The 15,724-nt window shown below is 35.6% G+C and overlaps 1 protein-coding gene across 1 annotated transcript; it reads left to right on the top strand.

The window, feature by feature from the left end:
* Nucleotides 1-1,930: 1,930 nt before the first annotated feature.
* Nucleotides 1,931-14,577, top strand: LOC134666913 (uncharacterized). The gene is made up of 2 exons (XM_063524218.1): nucleotides 1,931-2,773; nucleotides 14,398-14,577. Exons 1-2 carry the CDS (start codon nucleotides 1,931-1,933, stop codon nucleotides 14,575-14,577), a joined length of 1,023 nt encoding a protein of 340 aa, XP_063380288.1.
* The last annotated feature ends 1,147 nt before the right edge of the window (nucleotides 14,578-15,724 follow it).

The following is a 15,724-nucleotide window of genomic DNA, read 5'->3' as shown; positions in this document are numbered from 1 at the left end:
GGCAGTTTTTGCTGCCAGGCTACGAGTTTTTGCAGTCCAACCAAATTTGTGGTACCACGTGACAGCTACAATTTACCTTGTCGAAAAATAGGATGAAAAAAACGGATTATAATAGCTAAAATAAACCTGTTGACGTATGGCTTGGTCGGGCTCACCTTAGCCGGGCAGTTTTTGCAGTCCGACCAAATTTGTGGTACCACGTGACAGCTACAATCCCTACAATTTACCTCATCGAAAAATAGAATGAAACAAACAGATTATAATAGCTAAAATAAACCTGTTGACGTGTCTTGGTCGGCCTCACCATAACCAGTCAGTTTTTGCAGTCCGACCACAGTTATAAAAAAAACATCAAAAAAATCTTATCGAAAAATCGTATGAAACTTGTATGTTACGATAGCTGCCTTTGCGGACAGTAAAAGTAAAGTGGTCGGCCAAATCCTGTGTTGGCAGGATCCTGTGTCCGACCAATTTTGTGGTACCACGTGAGAGCTACAATTTACTTCATCAAAAAATAGAATGATACAACTGATTATAATAGCTAAAATAAACCTGTTGACGTATGGCTTGGTCGGCCTCACCGTAGCCTGGCAGTTTTTGCAGTCCAACCAAATTTGTGGTACCACGTGACAGCTACAATTTACCTTGTCGAAAAATAGGATGAATAAAAACGGATTATAATAGCTAAAAAAAACCTGTTGACGTATGGCTTGGTCGGCCTCACCGTAGCCTGGCAGATTTTGCAGTCCGACCAAATTTGTGGTACCACGTGACAGCTATTATTTGCCTCATCGAAAAATAGGATGAATAAAAAACGGATTATAATAGCAAAATAAACCTGTTGACGTATGGCTTGGTCGGCCTCGCCTTACCCTGGCAGTTTTTGCAGTCCGACCACATTTATCCATCCATCTAAGACAAAACAAAGAGCCCAATTATGGACAACTAAAAATCCCAGTTATGGACATCGTCCATTATTGGAAAATAAAGAGCAATCACAAAATCAACCCAACTCAAATGTTTAGTGCAATAAATTAAATAATTTAACACAATAAACTAAAAAAGTAATAAAAAGCTTAAGCTTGGACACTTGTCCATTACTGAATTTCATAAAATATCGAATCCAGTAATGAACAAACCCCACAAAAAACTTATTGCTGTGATTGGACATATTCAACTCAACACTTAGCACTTAGCTCAATTTACTTGCAATATAGTATTATTCAGTAAAAATAACATCAAATCTCATTACAACATAACACAAGATAACAGCATGCACAAATATGTACTCACCTCCTTAACGATTTCAACAACAATAACGGATTTTTATGACCACCGCCCGCAACGAGATTTCACTTCGCAGCCATCTTAGAACAAAACGGCTGATTTTGGTGACATGTGTCAAAATGACAGCTCAAAAGTCTATTGGTTATGCTTTACTGTTGCCAGTTGAAAAATGTTGGGACAGTTGCTTAAAAAATTCGATCAACGTAAAAAATGTCCATAATTGGTGCCGTGTCCATTACTGGTGCCGTCACCCTACTTTAAATTATTACGATTGAAAAATGTACTAGGTTCGATTAAGAGTTACTTGTCAATTTTAAGGTTTTATTTTATTGTTCACTAGCGACCCGCCCCGGCTTTGCACGGGTCAACACATTATACACAAACCTTTAGCAAGAATCACTTTATCGATAGGTAGAAACCGCATGAAAATCCGTTTAGTAGTTTATGAGTTCATCGCGAACATACAAACACACAAACAGACAGACGCGGGGGGTTTGTTTTATATAAAGTGTACCTACGTACTCGTACTGATTAAGTACTTACCTATAGGTACTGGCCGAATGTTGCTATAGGGAGTGTATGTATAATTAATTATGTGCCTTGTCCATTCAATTAAATCAATATATTTATTATACCCTAGAGAATGATTTATGTAATTACTGACATTCATTTCGGTCAGTCGACGAAAATTTTCAGTTTGATTCCTAAAGTAGTCTCGGAACAGACTATGGAAAAGTTGTCGTCTGACATTTTGGAAGATGACTTCATCAAAATATTTGAACCAATCCACTGGGTACAGTATTTAGCGGGTTTCCATCGGGTCAAAATAGAACATAAATACGTTACCGCTCCATCTCTATACTATCAGATCTACAGCTCTGTTCTATGGGCACTTAATATCATAGCTGCCGTTTACTTTGAGTTGTACTGCGAGATCAAACTTGAAGGCATTTCAAACGAATATACTTTGCGAATTTGCGAGTTTATCTTCGTAATGAGCAATGCCATTATTGCCTTTCGAAATAACTTCTGCGACGGTACTTTGAATAGCCAAATCTACGTAAAATTGCAGAAAATTGACCGTGTAGTCAAAATGCCCGCAGCTGTAAACAGTAATCGGAAAATGTATTTACTTTCTGCTTTATTAGCTGTTGTTATCCCCGTCTGTTGGTGTATATGCGTATACGCACTTAATATAACATGCATGCGGAGCGTATGCCCTGCACTTTTCTTTGTCCAGTTTTCAACTATGCCATCTTATATGGAAAATATATTAGCGGCTACAATCCTATTATTCCTGGCGAAGAGATTAAACTATGTCAATGTTACATTGGAAAAAGAAGCTAAGAGACTGAGACATGAAAATATATCGTTGGCGGCTTCCCAATATTATCGAGACAATGGACAGGACCAGGACAAGCTCGTACTTGCTATACATTACATTTTGGACTCATGGTCAGATTGGATTCGATTATTCCAGTTTCAGGTAAGTAGGTAGGTACCCAAAGGTTGTCTGGAAGAGATCGCTTTTTAGCGATAAGACCGCCTGTTGTTACCGGGTTCTATTGTTCCACTAAAATTTCTTTGTAATTTTACATGTATGTAAGATGTATAATTATTGGTGCAATAATAGTACATTATTGTCGAGGCTCGGAAGTAGCTACTTGCAGGCTGAGGATTCGTTTTAAACGGACGACCTTGGGAGTCCGTTTAATTGAATCCGAAGCCAGCAAGTAGCCTTCCAGCCGAGTCATATATAGTGCTTTTCTCAAAAATGATGCAAGAAACATAAATATCATAGAAATATTTTACAAAAGCAACGTTCTTACGTATATATTTTCACAGAAAAAAGCCCTTGCCGCCTTTTTATTTTTTTAATAAAAAAATAGAAGTGTATTTTTCTGTCAAAAATACGCCAACCTATTTGAGACAGCTAAATAGTCGCTGTACTTATCATCTGTTTGGCTGTTTAATGGGCCGGTGCCTTTATTTGATATGGCCATTAGAATTTTTAAAAAGTTTGGAACACGACAAATAATGGAATTTGTATGCAACATTGCAGTCCCAAAATCCAGACTGCAATGTTTTTAACTTTTTAATTTTTGACTAACCATAAACTACGCGCTTCGCGACCTATTTTTTAGACGGCAAGGTCGACTTTGCCGTCCATTTTTGAGAAAAGAATATTTACTTACTTACTTACTTACTAAATATCTGGATGAAGTAATCTGTAGAGGTACTTAATTAATGTAGCATTAAACAACTGTACCGCTATTCGGAACCTAATAATAATATTGAGAATGGCAACCCTGTTGTCGGTCGTATTGTCCTTTTCTAGCATATACGTCCCTCTCTCTCCCACACTCCCACCACACAGCAGTTTGCTTTTTGGCGGTTGTCGCAAAAACAAATTTCCAACACATTGGCTTGCTGTTTTTCCATCTGGAAGGTCGTGAAGCTAAACTGCTGGTGAGTTTTTGAATTTGTACCCCAGTTTAGCTGACTATATTGAAAAACAGTTTCTAACGGCTTTTGCCGTTCGAAATAAATATTTAAATTTTGTGTCCTTTAAACTATCTAGCAAATAAAAACGATCCGGAATAATAATGTGTAAGTTTTCAAAGGCTGCCTGCGCGCATCGTGGCTATGCTAATGAAAATACTAAAACACATAATGTTAGAAAACACATCGAGCTGGTAAAGCGTGCACTTGTCACCATTAGAATTTAATTAATTTTATACCTACATTAAGTCTCTTCTGAGTCTTATTAGTTTACTTAAATCTTTGTGTGTCTATAGTAACGGTTGAAATTATAACACTTAAGGTGGTTCGCCTAGGTTACTCAAAACTTAACTCTCGCTAGATGGCACCACTTTTGCAAAATTTCAGATTTAATTTTTTTGTGAAATGGTCTTGGTATTTGTATACTTAAAAGTATGTTTCGCGCACTTTTTAAGTAAATATTGAACTATTAGAATAAACATTGAATACTTCATTGTGCAAAAACCACCTTTTTAATTCGACGGAGTGTTGCTGTCACGCTTTTTCCTACTATTACTCACACATGCAAACAGCAGAGATATATATAACTCCGTATAAGATAAATAAAGTCTAAGAAAAAAACGTGCCTCGGATGTCAAGCAAAAGTCACTGTCGAATAGATGGCGCCATATACCTTTGGTCTATTGTCGTTTAGATGGCGTTGGCGACATCGTTTGATATTTAACAATTTTAACACGTATCAGTGAAAGAACATGGGTCATTGTGGAACAATAAAAATTAATAATCATATATCCGTAAACATATTTTAATTCATTTATACATTTTCAATTTTATTTTAAGTTTTAATCGTGTGTCGATAGATGGCAGTAAATGTACCGTGACTACAAAATTTACTTTGACAGGACCCCTCTATACTATCTATTCTTTTTGTAAACAGTGTTTCCGTGATCCTTGTAGTAGACAATTTCACACAACGTAAGTATGTTGCAATAGCGTAACGGTATGTTCGTGGAAATACGTGCAAGAGGATTGGGGTTCAAGACTGGTGCGAGTAGGTAATTTCTTTTCGTTTCTCCTTTGTGTTATCTTACCTTTAAACGAGCAATTATTATATATATAATTATTTATTTATATACATATTTGGATGGTATCAGAAACGGCTCTAACGATTTCGATGAAATTTGCTATAAGGGGTTTGATCTCTTAGCTAGGTCTATGAGAAAACGCGCATTTTTGAGTTTTTATGTTTTCTAAGCTTTGGTCGGTCTCCCAGATATTCAATCTCCGCTTGGCAACTAATCCCAGAATTGGCATGCGCACTAGTTTTTACGAAAGCGACTGCCCTGACCTTCCAACCCAGAGAGTAAACTTATTTGGATTAGTCCGGTTTCCTCACATTGTTTTCTTTCAACGAAAAATAGGTATCGGTGTGTAAATAGGTAGGTATCAAATGCTATTTCGTACAAAAGTTCGAAAAATCATTGGTACGAACCGGGGTTAGAACCCGTGACCTCCGAATTGCTTTCGGCTAGGCCAGCAGCGCTTCCCCCACATACTCAGTGTTATCAGGTTTTTTAAAAATCAAAAACGATTACTTATGAAAGCAGAAGAATATAAATGATCGTATTAGATTTATAATTGTTACATATTTGCCGTAACTAATTTTTAAAATGTGTTTTTCAATTAAAAGACACGTCAAGATTGTTTACCTTATTTCTAATGCTAAAAAAAACAAACTATAGTAATAATTGTGTTTTTCATACATAGACAAAATCCATTATTTTTAACCACAGGAAATTTTATACACTACTTTTTAGGGTTCCGTACCCAAAGGGTAAAACGGGACCCTATTACTAAGACTTCGCTGTCCGTCCGTCCGTCCGTCCGTCCGTCCGTCTGTCACCAGGCTGTATCTCACGAACCGTAATAGTCCGTAATAGACAGTTGAAATTTTCACAGATGATGTATTTCTGTTGCCGCTATAACAACAAATACTAAAAACAGAATAAAATAAAGATTTGAATGGGGCTCCCATACAACAAACGTGATTTTTGACCAAAGTTAAGCAACGTCGGGAGTGGTCAGTACTTGGATGGGTGACCGTTTTTTTTTTGCTTTTTTTTGTTTTTTTTTTTGCATTATGGCACGGAACCTTTCGTGCGCGAGTCCGACTCGCACTTGCCCGGTTTTTATTGCAGTGAAGATGTCCTGATTGTAAAAATCAGAGAGATTAGGTAGAGTATAATTACTAATTATCTTTGTAAAAATAAAACAATACGTGTAGCCCATACTTAATAATCGATTTATGATAATAAGAAAAATTAAATAAAAATAAAAAAACAATACGAAATTTAGGTGTAACAAAAATACAAAAAGTTATGTTCCAGCATACAATGACTGGGGATCGAACCGGGAATCTTCCGTTTGCAAGCAAAAAAGCGACTGTTTGCATAACACGCCATGATAGTTCTTAGCTAAGCTGACGAACTTCTCGCTTAGGTCAATTAACTACCTGTCAAATATCAGTGTCAACAAAATTGCACTAAACATGACGGCACTCCAAATTCGAGCCGTGGTCAGCCCGGCAACGTCGGAAATGGAATGGCAACGTCGCAAATGTATCTGTACACGACATTTGTGACACACACATACGTAAATTTGATGAAAAGTTAACTATGATTTTTGCATGATTTCTGTATGAAACATTGTTTTCCTGTTAATTTCGCGCAAACGAATATTCGAAAGAAGATAAATGCGAAAATATTTGTGTACTAATAGTGTGTAGTTACTTAATGAGCTTTGATTGAATTTTGTATGAAAAGCGAACCACCTTAAATGGTGATGTGTGGAGGCATACCCTTCAGTTTTTAAGTGATTTGTGTTTTCGAATACGAAAGGATCGGATAGTTAATACGTGTTACGTAGAATTAAGTATTCAGATAGAAGCTTATAGACGTGTAGGTTTTATCTATCCAAGTATCCATCAGCAACTTGTCGTTTTATCCCGTTCCGGGTTAAATATAATATTGCAAAATGAATTTTTTGGTAATAAACTTGCTGATAAATAACGTGTACCCGCTTGGGAGTCGACGAAGCCCCGCTTCGCGGGGCTTCTATTTCCGCTCTGAGGGACACAAGGTAACGAACAAACCTACATCGCAAGCATTGCATTTATTTTTGTGGAAAGTGAGTACTTCGGCAGTACGTAAACTTAAATCTGACTAGACAAAGAGAGAGATTAGCATGGCTCTGCGCAAGAATGTCATGGAAATCCTTAAGTATTTCGCTCCTTATATCTCTCCAACTAGATCTTTGATTTTGAAAAAAAAAAAAAAAAAGTGGTTAAAATGTAGGTAGATAGGTATCTTTTTAAATAAATAACAGGTACTTACTAACAGTTTAAAAGGTTAAAGAAAAGAACTCTTGCATGTAGTTGCTATATGTGCTTGTATTATTTTGGATTTGAATAACTTCATTATTCTATATGTAACTACATACAAGAGGGTTAATCTTTAAGCCTACCTACCTACCTACATAAATAGTACCTACACTTGTAAACGTTTTAAATAAAATCGGAAGCCTGTGACTTGAAAGGGCATTAACGATATGGGAATAATTAGATTGATTCATTGACGAAGACGCATGGTTTGCTTCATTCATATTGTCAAATTATATTCGCTAACTGTAGAGTTAAAGTTTAGTTATGGCAAATCTGCGCGTCACCGTGAATGACACTTTCTAAAAGTGCCTATTAAAGTAAATCCTTTCCCCTTGTCGAGCGAGGAACTCGCAACTAAGGGAATATTACCCATAAACTTCATTTGGATGATATTCTTAAGCTTATGTCTGTTATGGTTCCACCTGCGTAAGGTGTGCCTAAGAGAATCTGTTATTCAGTCACAAACTAACGTCAAGTTATTTGTGATGAAACCAATATGTTGTGTACCTATCTAAGCCTGCGCAAGGCTGCCATGTTTCCACCTGCGTAAGGTGTGCCAAAGAATCTTTGATTCATTTACAAACTGATGTCAAGTTATTGATGATGATATTACAACCTATGTAAGCCTGCGCAAGGCATGTCAGAAATTTAAATGATATGGTAATAACACAGGCTAGACCACAATTATAAATATATATAAAAAAAAAATGAATATGTAAATACCTCCTCTTAGAGAAAGTAAAAGGGTTCTAACAAAATAATGTTCTGGGTAAAAATCAGTCGAAATAGGCAAGGCTTCGTTATTCGAGTTTTCATTTTTGTTTACCAATCTTTTTTAAGGGTCCCGAACACCCTATTGGCTAAACCCAAAATTGGACTAATGAACATTTCTAAAATTATAATATAATAGGTATAAAATAACATAAGATTCCAGGCCAATCTCGACTCATTTTTATTTTAAAGATGAAAAAATCTTTGCACCCTAATACTTTTAAAATTGTGGTCTGGAGACGCTAAGCCTCATAATGTGGGTGGCATAGATAATACTAAGAGATTTAGTCACCTAAATTCTACCACAAGCCCAGGCACAATCTTGATAATTAGAATAAGGTGTGGTCAATCGTCCAAGGTCCAGATAACTACTCTGTGGACTCTAATTAAATCAGGCTCACTTAAGCTCACGACACGACATAGCTTACGGTTCAATTCTGAAATAAGCTATGTTTAATATCACTCATGGTGTGAAAATAAAATTACAAGAGCACAAAGAGTCTGCTCAAGGTGTACAAAGGGTTCCGTTTAGCGGCCCTATGAATATCTAAAAATCTTTGAAGTCTATGCCTGCTATGGCAGACTAGAAATTAATATAAATTATATTTGCCTCGAGAGCACTAGTTTTTCAGTTAACATGTTTAAGAGTACCTACCTATGAGGTACACGATATAACCAAGGTTACCTATTTAATTGTTATATTCCTGACTGGCATGGTATAGGAAAATTGTCATGTGCTGCACAAGCATGTTAGAAATAAAAATATACAAAACTGACCTAACGGGGCGTTTATGAATGATTTATTTTACACCTTTATGTCTGTCTTGTGACCCTTGAAGATTTGAACCACCTTGATCGTAAGTGCTCCTATGCACAGATTAAGTTTATTTTAAACTACCCATGCTCTAATCTCAAGGGCACGCGCTTCTATGCACGGACCAAATATTGTTATCACTTAATTCACTTATCATTATTCATCATAGTTTGATACTATACGTTTAACAAATGTACCCACCGTGGAATGTAATGTACCCACGACATAAGGTTTTTAATAAACAGTGACTTAATGGTTTGCACGAACGGTTCTAACTAGTATAACTTCGGCGGTCACGTCTAGGGCATGACCCTCTAGTTATCAATTTATACAAAATTATAGCATTGTGATACGGTTTGCTTTGCACAATAAAAATGGGAAACAGGCCTTGCGAAAAGGCGAAGCTATTTTGAAACGCGAGTACTTTTCGAAAATACATTGTAATAGATATAAATATGTCTTTGTCGTGGAACAAGTACACCCAAACAAATGCAGTCATTTATTATAATATGTTGGCAAAACTCTGCCAAAGAGTTATATAGTCTGTCTATACAGTGTAACCAAGGCATCAATGCACATGAATCTCTTGAAACATGGTGGATCAATTAATTTACACCCCGTCTGTGTCTTGCTCCTACCAAATCCACAAGTTAAGGACCTCAACCTATATATAGGTACCCTTCTCGCTCGAGACCTGTAAAAAAATGTGCACAATAATTTCATGTAGTCAAGTGTCGGTAAACTAGGTCCCCACCACTTAGCGCTATCGTGAATATATATGCAAGAACTCTGTATATTGCCTCCCAGGAGGCGGGACGTTATTAGACTATCCTATATAGTAGGCCAGAGATATAGTATACAAAAGTACACTGGCCCAAATTCAGTAATATTATATTTCAGAATATATAATAACATTTACAATCTTGCTATTATTGAAATATAAACAAGGTACAATTATCCTTAGTTCATAAGGAGGATAAGTATACCTAAATATCTAATAGATTCGACAAAGTGCTGATTCTAGCATTGGATGAAATAGGTCCCTCTTAAAGGGCCTCTGCGCTGTTGGCTTTGGGCCACGGGCGCCCGGCAAAAGGTCGGGGACCCCCTGGTTTCGCACAGTTATTGCAAATAATGTAAAATCACGAAATAAGTACATAAATTTGTATATCGGTTAAAAGCACCTATGCGATGAGCTAGGGTTTCGAATTAAGTATCTTATTCCTTATAATTTACACACTGAATATTCAGAATTAAGCAATGTCTATGAATAGTTTACAGAAATTAAGCCTCTTTAGCGGTCAGAACCAATAAAGTTTCAAGGCTTATGTCTACCAGTAGGCACCAGATAAAGTAAACCACTGAGAAATTACTCTTACTACATATATACAAATTAATGAGTAAAATTAAGGTTATGATAGCTAAACATGAGTTTAATTAGAATGACTCTGCAAATATCATTGATAAAGTTCTGTGGCAATTCTACATTAACCAATTGAACGCTAAGAACACCAATAAGCGTCATAACTAGTGCTCACAGCGCAGTGAACACATGAGTGTTGTGGCTTAAGCTCTCAAAGTAACCTTCACACTTTCAAGTAAGGTTTATTTAGGTACATTGACTCGCGTTCTCGTTAGTAAAGCCAGGTAAAGCGTTTAAAAGGGTTAAATGCATTTTATAGCTATAACCTATAACAAAGTATATGGCTTACAGTCATTAAAGAAATTTAGTGATTCTCTATGACATTTCAACAAGTACCTAATTTTATTAACTTTGTGGTGATAGTGATATAAATAATAATTAAAATATTCGTCTACTTAATCCCGAGGGATTCTGGAAATAAGAAAGGTCCCGTCCTTGTTATATTCCTGCAACTGCTTACTTTACTATTATAGATAATTATTATCAAATTTGATAATAATTGCTACTTATAAATAAAAACTACTCTAGTACTTTATTATTTTTATCTTCTCATACTTGAATTACATTACTCCTTATAACAGATGTTGTATGCTCCTTGAAGAGTAGACTGACCTATCACATCATTTTTTTTTTTTTTTTTTACCCAGTTTTCATGTAATTAAGTACCAGTATAGCACCCTTGTGGTGACTCACTTATTCTTTTGAACATTTATAAGTACATTAAGTACGTATATAAAATGCTAAGTTAGTATCATTATATAATGGAATATCAAATTGTATGCTTTACTAAATACCTCTCTCCTCACGGGTGTTAAAATAAAGGGTGTACTGCATAATTAATTAAACACTCATAATATAATAATATTACATATACATAATAAGTACATGTATAAATCACATTGGCTTGGCGTCTTCCCACCACCAGGCGATAACAAACACGTCTCAATATTATTATTAGGTTCCGAATAGCGGTACAGTTGTTTAATGACAGCGTTTTACACAAAAATAAAACGCTAATTAAATAACTTACCCTATTCGGAACCTAAAGTTTTAATCCTGCCTGGTGTAAATATGTATAATTTTGAGACAATGAGTTGGAAATTTGTTTTTGCGACAACCGCCAAAAAGCAAACTGCTGTGTGGTGGGAGTGTGGGAGAGAGAGGGACGTATATGCTAGAAAAGGACAATACGACCGACAACAGGGTTGCCATTCTCAATATTATTATTAGGTTCCGAATAGGGTAAGTTATTTAATTAGCGTTTTATTTTTGTGTAAAACGCTGTCATTTAACAGTTATTCTACGCAGCAACAGTTATTCCTACCGATCTACCTGCAAGTAAAAAATACTTAATTATTTACAGATTCTGTCATTCACGGGTCAAATATTAATCTGTGATTTTATAATGATGCTGAATATTGTAACGGCAATCAGGGACAAGGTAAGATATTTAGTATTATTTTATTATTTATTACTTATGTAATTTCTATTATATATCGTCGTCTAATACCAACAGCTTACCACGGGACTAAGTCGTGAGCTTTATTAATTTATTTATGTAGGTAGCGTAAAACTACCCAACTATAGTCCCAATACTGCAACTATGGTCCACAAGTTCAAAAGGAAATTAATTAATTATACTGGAATCAGTTATGTAACGCTGCCATACATGACCCAAAAAAAAATTATTAAGCTATGAGCTTCATCACATCTGATATTTGAGTAATTCTAAGCATATCTAGCCTGAAGTGGAGGGGGAGGGTGGGGTAATAAGACGGCCGCCACCCGCCATCTTTAAAAAAAATCTATTCTGATCCTGGTGGGTACTAGGGCAAGTTTGGTATCATTTTCGTATAAACCAAAGACGTAGAATTCATTGCTGGTATTTGTTTTTTTCAGTTTCATAGTAATTTTACAAGAAAAACGTAAAAAGGTGAAAAATTTGGTTGGAGATTTTTGCTACGCGGAGCCGAAACTACAAAAGATACAAAGTTAAAATTTGCACACTAGATTACATTTATAAAGTGTACAAGAGATTTTGCAAGAGGAATTCAACCTCTAAGGGGGTTAAAAAGGGGATGAAAGTTTGTATGGGGTTCAAGTTTTATTTTAAGCTAGGAATTTGAAACTTCGTAAAACGATATATTATTAAAATACAAGAAAACTCATTTCAGCATTTTTGAAAATTCATCCCCTAAGGTGGTGAAAAAGGAGTTGAAAGTTTGTATGGATATCAAAAAAATTTTCGAACGCGGGACTTGAATCTTTGTATTTGGGGATATTATTAAAAGACAGGAAAAGTAATTTCAGCGTTTTATAAAATTCATCCCCTAACAGGGTTAAAAAGGGGTTGAAAGTTTGCATCCATTACAAATCCGAGTAGACACACATTTCTTATTGCCTCCCAGGCTTGAAATGCTTAGAATTACTCAAGGAACATATGTGATGAAGCTCATAGCTTAATAAAAAATTTTTGGGTCAACTTTATAACTGCTTCCGCTATTAATTTGGGTTTATTCCCAGATTTTGCTTCCATTTATAAACATACCTTGCCTAAAACTACAAAAAATACAGTACAAGTGTGTCTACCTGAACGAAAAAAATACAGTTATTTTTGGACCATAGTTGGGAGCTTTGGACTATAGTTGGGAGGTTTTACAGTAGGTACCTACCTACTTTTGTGCGGGTTTAGCAGAACGCCGTCTCTCCTAAAGGGGCCCACTGATTAACAGTCCGCCAGACGGTATCGGCCTGTCAGTTGTAACTGACAAAATATTGTTCTAACTGACAGGCCGATACCGTCCGGCGGACTGTTAATCAGTGGGCCCCTTAAGTTGGGCATCAAATTTTTTTTCAGAACGCTGACGCAAACTATTTGATACTATGCTTAATAATTTTCCTTCTGGCTATGACATCGATTTTTACATTGAGCTTTCTTGCAACTATAATAACTTCAAAAATGCGCGTGACAAGGAGCATATGCTACAATGTATTGTCTACGCCCACGCCTGCGCTAATGGGAGGTTCGTAGGAAATTTATTCCTTTGAGAAAAATTTACTTAATTCGAGGTATGCCTAGGCCACGGACAAAACATCCTCCAGACTGAGTGAGTATAATCGCGCTACCCCCTCTGCCACGCATACGGTAATTCTACTCCATGTTCGAGTCGAAAGTGTCTTTGTGTGACGTCCGTGTCTTTGAACGGACCAATCACGGCACGGGACTTCGCTCACCTTATCCCGCGCACCCCCGCATTTTTGGCATCATCGGTTGCATGAAATAATTGCTCTAAACTCGGTCTAGAGGATTCCTAGTCTATGGCCTAGGCTGATTTAGTATTGTCATTGAAAAGCATTAAAATACGAGTATGGGTTCATGAAACGAGCTGAACGTGTTTCATAAAAAAATCACATCACACGAGTGATTTAATGCCTTATTATTTATTTTAGGTATATTTAATTATTTATAGTAATTTAACATACAAAGTGTCATCGCATTTAGAAACCTACTATGGGGGTTGGAGAAAGAATTAACGATATAATTTTTTTAAAGACCATAATACCTAGGCACTTTTAATAATTTGATACGGTTTCGTTGATAAGGATAATCGTCGATCACCATCAACTGATATTGGGCTGATATCAATCTACAGGCTATATGGCATTGACAACCATAACATTAGTGTAATTTTATGTAATTTGTTTCTATATAATAGTTATATATCGAAATTCATATAATTTTATATAAGGAGTTCGTAACTTTCTTGCTATGGGAACTACTTACCTAATACCAAGCTATACATATTTATATCCGGGCTAGAAGCTTCTAATGGCGCATTACAAAACAAAATGTTTTCAGTGTTTATATTTCTTAACACACTCACCGCTGAGCTACGGTCGCAGCGCTACGTCGTAGCCGATAACATGGATTTCCCGTATGTAGTGGAAAAGCTTCGTAGAGTCAAAACGATAACGTATCGTGATTTAGCGCTGAATGAGTTGGGAATAATGTAACTGACGATATTTTTTGCGAGTTCCGCGCGCGAACGCTGTGTATTTGTATTCGAGAAACGTAGATTTGTATGGTATTTTTAGTGACAAAACAGCTTTTTTTATAAGTTCTATTTCAGTTATGTAGCCGATCATTTACATTATAATTAATTTAGGTTTAATGTTGCAGATAAACTACAGAAGAACGTCCAACACATTTTAATGCTGCTGGAAACCACGTCCACTTTTACAATATATAATATTTACACGGTGGATAATCATTTGCCTCTTCACATCTTCGCCATTACCGCAACTTACACTGTCATTCTTCTTCAATTTGCTACTTTATAAGAATTATAAGGATCGAACTCATTTATAGGTATAATAAGTGTTATAAAATGAATATAAAACTAAAATTAACTACAATTGAAATAACTAAAGCTATAAAATTAAAAATACCTATAAAAATTTTGCGCCCTTGGTAAAGGTGCCCATCACGCAGGCAGTGTTCCCGAATTATAAGCCAAGCGCACTTGCTACCAGCCTATATAATTAATATGAAAAAGATTTTTATCAAGATTGACACGGGAAAAATGACGAAATACATCCGAATATGCTTCATTTCATTTCATTTATTTATTGCAATCATGTTCATTACATACAGATGTTAAATAAAATATAGTCAGTACATGATACCCTGTTAGGGCACAGCAAATTTTCTTAAATACTGAATTAACAAAATATTTACATTTGGATAAATATCTTACATATTGATAGAAAATTACATAATTACTTAATCTTAATTACTCATTCAATATTATTTCGTTATTCTCGTTAATATTATTATTTAAATATTCGTTCAATGTGTAACAACATTTTTTGATTAAAAGAGATTTATAATTAACTTAAAACATTTTTTTATCATTTCCTACATTTTTTATAGCATCTGGCAGTTTGTTAAATATTTTTATGGCCATTACATAGGTACATATTATTGGAGTGCTTTTTGATTCTAGAGGCCGGTAGTTGTAATTTGTTGCTGTTCTCTTTTTGGTTACAATAGTTGTTATTTCATACTATTAAGTAGGTACCTACTATAAAAAACACACGGAAATTTATTTTCTTTGTAAGCTATTCATTTAAGGTGGTTCGCTTTTCATACAAAATTCAATCAAAGCTCATTAAGTAACTACACACTATTAGTACACAAATATTTCCGCATTTATCTTCTTTCGAATATTCGTTTGCGCGAAATTAACAGGAAAACAATGTTTCATACAGAAATCATGCAAAAATCATAGTTAACTTTTCATCAATTTTACGTATGTGTGTGTCACAAATGTCGTGTACAGATACATTTGCGACGTTGCCATACCATTTCCGACGTTGCCGGGCCGACCACGGCTCGAATTTGGAGTGCCGTCATGTTTAGTGCAATTTTGTTGACACTGATATTTGACAGGTAGTTAATTGACCTAAGCGAGAAGTTCGTCAGCTT

Source organism: Cydia fagiglandana, chromosome 8 (genome assembly GCF_963556715.1).
Source record: "Cydia fagiglandana chromosome 8, ilCydFagi1.1, whole genome shotgun sequence".
Taxonomy (NCBI): Eukaryota; Metazoa; Arthropoda; class Insecta; order Lepidoptera; family Tortricidae; genus Cydia; species Cydia fagiglandana.
The sequence above is the reverse complement of the archived record's forward strand: the minus strand, read 5'-3'. Positions and strand labels throughout refer to the sequence as shown.

Bases quoted from the DNA above. Each gene is read 5' to 3' on its own strand.
- LOC134666913 (XM_063524218.1), top strand. From the start codon at position 1,931: ATGATTTATGTAATTACTGACATTCATTTCGGTCAGTCGACGAAAATT. The intron at 2,774-14,397 runs GTAAGTAGGTAG...CATTATAATTAA, and splicing joins TTCGATTATTCCAGTTTCAG to TTTAGGTTTAATGTTGCAGA.